This window comes from Belonocnema kinseyi, chromosome 5 (assembly GCF_010883055.1).
Source record: "Belonocnema kinseyi isolate 2016_QV_RU_SX_M_011 chromosome 5, B_treatae_v1, whole genome shotgun sequence".
Classification (NCBI taxonomy): domain Eukaryota; kingdom Metazoa; phylum Arthropoda; class Insecta; order Hymenoptera; family Cynipidae; genus Belonocnema; species Belonocnema kinseyi.
The window spans coordinates 94164124-94168351 of NC_046661.1; the positions used below are offsets into that span (position 1 = coordinate 94164124).

The 4228-nt window shown below is 25.7% G+C and overlaps 1 protein-coding gene across 1 annotated transcript in view; it reads left to right on the forward strand.

The window, feature by feature from the left end:
• Positions 1–2179, forward strand: part of LOC117173388 (solute carrier family 12 member 4) — a 129900-nt gene extending 127721 nt beyond the window's left edge. The window contains exon 13 of the mRNA XM_033361916.1: positions 1939–2179. Coding sequence (XP_033217807.1) covers positions 1939–2030 — 92 coding nt within the window. The 3' untranslated portion in view covers positions 2031–2179. The remainder of the gene's footprint in view (positions 1–1938) is intronic.
• Positions 2180–4228: the final 2049 nt, after the last annotated feature.

The following is a 4228-nucleotide window of genomic DNA, read 5'->3' on the forward strand; positions in this document are numbered from 1 at the left end:
TTTGTAAATTCATTGAAAATTCTTATTTTTTGTTAGAAAATTCCTCTTTTGGGATGAAAATTAATTTTTTGTTTTATCCCTTAACTGGCACACTCTCGTGCTCGAACGTAAATGGCACAATGGGTCTGCGGACCCGAGCATGTTCAAACGTGCATTCTACAGCCTGTATTAGATAATTTTGCTTACAATTTTTCTCTGAAGTACTATATAATGTCTTTTTTGAAATTCAATTTGTTTTGTATCAATTAATTGATTTTAAATTGGTTTTAAAAAATTGTGAAAAAACAATGAAAAAATGCGTTTTTTTCACCAAAAAATTCATAAATCATGTTAATTTAAATATTAAGACCTAAAAATTTAGTATGATACTCTTGAGATACTATACTTTAAGGAAAAAATCAATATTATAGCAGAACTTTCGAAAAAGGTATTTATTTTAATTTAATACAATTAAATCGAGCTCGAAAAAACGCTCGGGTCCATTGGACCCAGGGTGCCAATTAAGGGTTAAAATTCATTATTTAAGTGAAAACTTAATTTCTTTGGTATACTTTTTTAGTTAATATTGCGTATCTTTTGTTGAAAATTTGTGTTCGTTTTTACAAAAATGCATTTTTTGTTGCCTATTTTAATTCTATTTTATTTCAACAACAAAATATTTTTTTGTTAGAAATTCTTGTATTTTGTTGAAAAAATCGATTGAAATTCGTTTATTATTTTAAAATTTTGTATTCTTTATTAGAAAATTCCTCTTTTGGTTTAAAAATTTATCATTTTGATTAAAAATTAATTTCTTTGGTTTAGGTTTTTTCTCTTTTAGTTAAAAATACTTTAATTTTTTTGTAATTCTTAGAAACTTCCTCTTTTTAATTGAAAGTTAATTTTTTATATGTAAATTCATTATTTAAGTAAAAACTTAATTTATTTGGTTTAAGGTTTTTTCTTTTTTAAGTACAAATCCGTGTATTTTGTTGAAATTTTTTTCGATTTATTTAAAAATGCATGTATTTTTTTGAAAATTTGTTTTCTTTTTAAAAAAGTTTCTTTTTTAGTACAAAATTCGTATACTTATTTTTTTTTGTTTGTTAGAAACGTACTCTCTTATGTTGAAACCTCGTTTTTTGTTTGAAAATTCATAATTTAAGTGAAAATTAAATTATGTATTTAAATTAAATTAAAGTATTTTGTTGAAAGTTTGTCTTATTTATTAGAAAAGTTCTCTTTTTGGTGAAAAAATTGTTATTTTTAGTAGAAAATTAATTTTTTTTTTTGAAATTCATCATTTAAGTAAAAAATTAATGTCTTTGGCTTAAGTTTGTTCGATTTTTAGTTAAAAATGCATGTATTTTTAAAAAAATTTGTTTTCTCTATTAGAAAATTCCTCTTCTTGGTTGAAACGTTATTTATTTGGTTGAAGATTTTTCTTTTTTATTAGAAAAATTCTTATATTCGTTTAAATTTGTTATCTCTTCCTAAAAACTTCCGCTTTTGGATTTATAATTAGTTTTTGGTTTGAAAATTCATCATTTGAATAACAATTATTTTATTAAAGTTTTTTCTGTTTTAGTAAAAAACGAATGTATTTTTTTGTAAATTTGTTTTCTTGATTATAAAATTCCTCTTTTAGGTTGAAAATTCATCATTTATGTGAAAAATTAATTTCTTTGGCTTAAGTTTTTTCCTTCTTAGTTAAACATTCGAGTATTTTTTTTAAAGTTTGTCTTCTTTGTTAGAAAATTCCTCTTTTGGGATGAAAATTAATTTTTTCTTTGAAAATTCATCATATAAGTGAAATATTAATTTCTTTGGTATACTTTTTTAGTTAATATTGCGTGTCTTTTGTGGAAAATTTGGCTTCTTTATGATAAAAATGCATTTTTTGTTGCCTATTCTAATTTTATTTTATTACAAAAAAAAAATTCCTTAACAAACCAACAGATATGGAATTTCTCGAAGTTCTCACCGAACGTTTGGAGAGGGTGCTAATGGTCCGGGGAGGCGGTCGAGAGGTCATCACCATCTACTCGTGAACAGATTCTGCATCTAACTTCAGCATCACGCTAAAAAAATCAGGATCTAGTATAATTTTCCTAATTATTAAAGTAGTCCTCAAGGGCATTTTTCTATTCTCGTGCCGCTATCTTGCACCATTACTAGCGCAAAGCGCAGTAATCTGAAATTCTAACAAATAGGACGAGGAGGAGGAAGAGGAGGAGGAGGAGGAGGAGGGGAGGAGGAGGAGGAGGACTAAAAAAAAGCGAGAGTGAGAGTTCGTAAAGAAAACCATCTCAATGACTGAATCGAAAATTGAAACTGTAATTACTCTCTCTTTCTCGCTCTCTATTTGGATTTGATCGAATCCAATCAGAGTCTGACGTTAGCAATGAATTCTGACGAGCAAATGCCATAAAACTTAAAAAATTCGATGAAAATTTATTGAAGCTGACTTATCTCTTTGTCGGTGTGACGATAAAAAAGAATTGAAAAGAGAAAAGATTGAGGGCACAAGAATGCCAAAGTGTAACGTGCCAAAGGTAAAGTTTACATTCAATAATTTTTCATTAGGAACTACAATTAGGACATCTAAAATTAAGTTACTCACTAGTTCATCGAATAATCCTTCGTCGATTCTCTAGAAACTTTACGGCTGTTTTCAAGGTGAAGAAAAATCTTTCAGCAGTTCAAGATTTCGCATAAGGGATTTTCACTTAACATTAAAAAAAAAAGTCTCCTACTTCATACTTTCACAGAAAAAGTCATATTACGTGAAATTTCATCTCATTAATCGAAACTGAATCAAAATTTTAGTCCGAGGCTAAGGTCGAAGCATCTACGAAAAACACTGCCAAAATACTTTCTATATGCTTCGCGTTTAACCAAAGACGCGAGTGGCTCATTTTTCTACGCGCATGGTCGTTTTAGGAAACAATTCTAGATATGAATAATTATTATTCTACTGCTTTAATAACTACGTGAATATTAAATTTAGATTAGAATCTAGAGCAGTATTAGTAACTACATCATATTACGTTACTTGTATGTATTTAATACATAACGAAAAAAAAACGAGAACATGGAAGCATTATCCGAAAATTGCACTTGAAAAGTTGAGGCATTTCTTCCGAAGAAGTAATGTGATACGTTCTCGGCATATGAGACCCAAGTATTTTGTGGCTGTATTTTTAATTAATTTTTAGGTTTAAAAAATCAAAGTGATTGATGAAAAATTTTTTTTTCGATTGCAAATTGCAGTTATTGGGATCGTTATTCAAAAGTGACGCGTTAGAAGCACTGTTACGTTTTTCCAAAATTTATAATTTGTTAGAATTATTGTTACTTCTTCAAAAAGCTTTTGTTTTCATTGAAAATCCGTTAAAGTTACTTTTTTGGAATAAAAAGTATATATAGTTTTAAACTTTTTTAAATTTAAGAAAAGGGTTATTTTGATTTTTGGAAAAATCCTTATTTTAAATAAGGATTATTTTATTATTCCTAATTATTAATTCAATTTAATTGGAATACATTTAATTTTAAGAGTATTTAAGTATAATTCAAGTCAATTTTTAAGAATTTAATGGAATTCTACGAAATAAAATTGTTTTAAAGAAACAATATTGATTTAAAAATACAGGTTTGCCGTTAAACTGGGAAAACCGGAAAAATAATAGAAAATTTATTTTTTACAGGGAATTTTACACATTTTGAAAAGAAAAAAAAGGACACGAAATATCACAAATTTTCCAATTTTTAACATTTTTAATTATGAAATCATTCAGATTACAATGCCTAATTTATAAATATTATACTTTAAAAAAATTCTATTTTCGGTATTCGTTTGCAGGCGTAAATTTGAAATTTAAAGAATTTTAAAATGCAGTTTTTAAGACTTAATCGATTAAACATTTGAATTATTAAAATAATAATAGTTGTTTTTAATATTTATCAGAACATTTTTTAACTGAAACTTTATTTTTCTAACTGAAAATTTAACTATTTTATTTTTGGTGGAAAAATTTTATTTCTCAGTTAAAAATTCCGTTTTTGATAAAAAATAAAATATTTTTGAGTTAAAAATTCATATTTTTTGGTTAAAAACAACTCTTTTTCAAATAATTTTTTTTTATTGAATTCAAGTGTTCTTAATTGAAAATTAAAATATTTTTTAGTAGAAATATTTACCATCACATTTTTCGTTAATAATTAATTTTTTTAATTCGAAGATTCATTA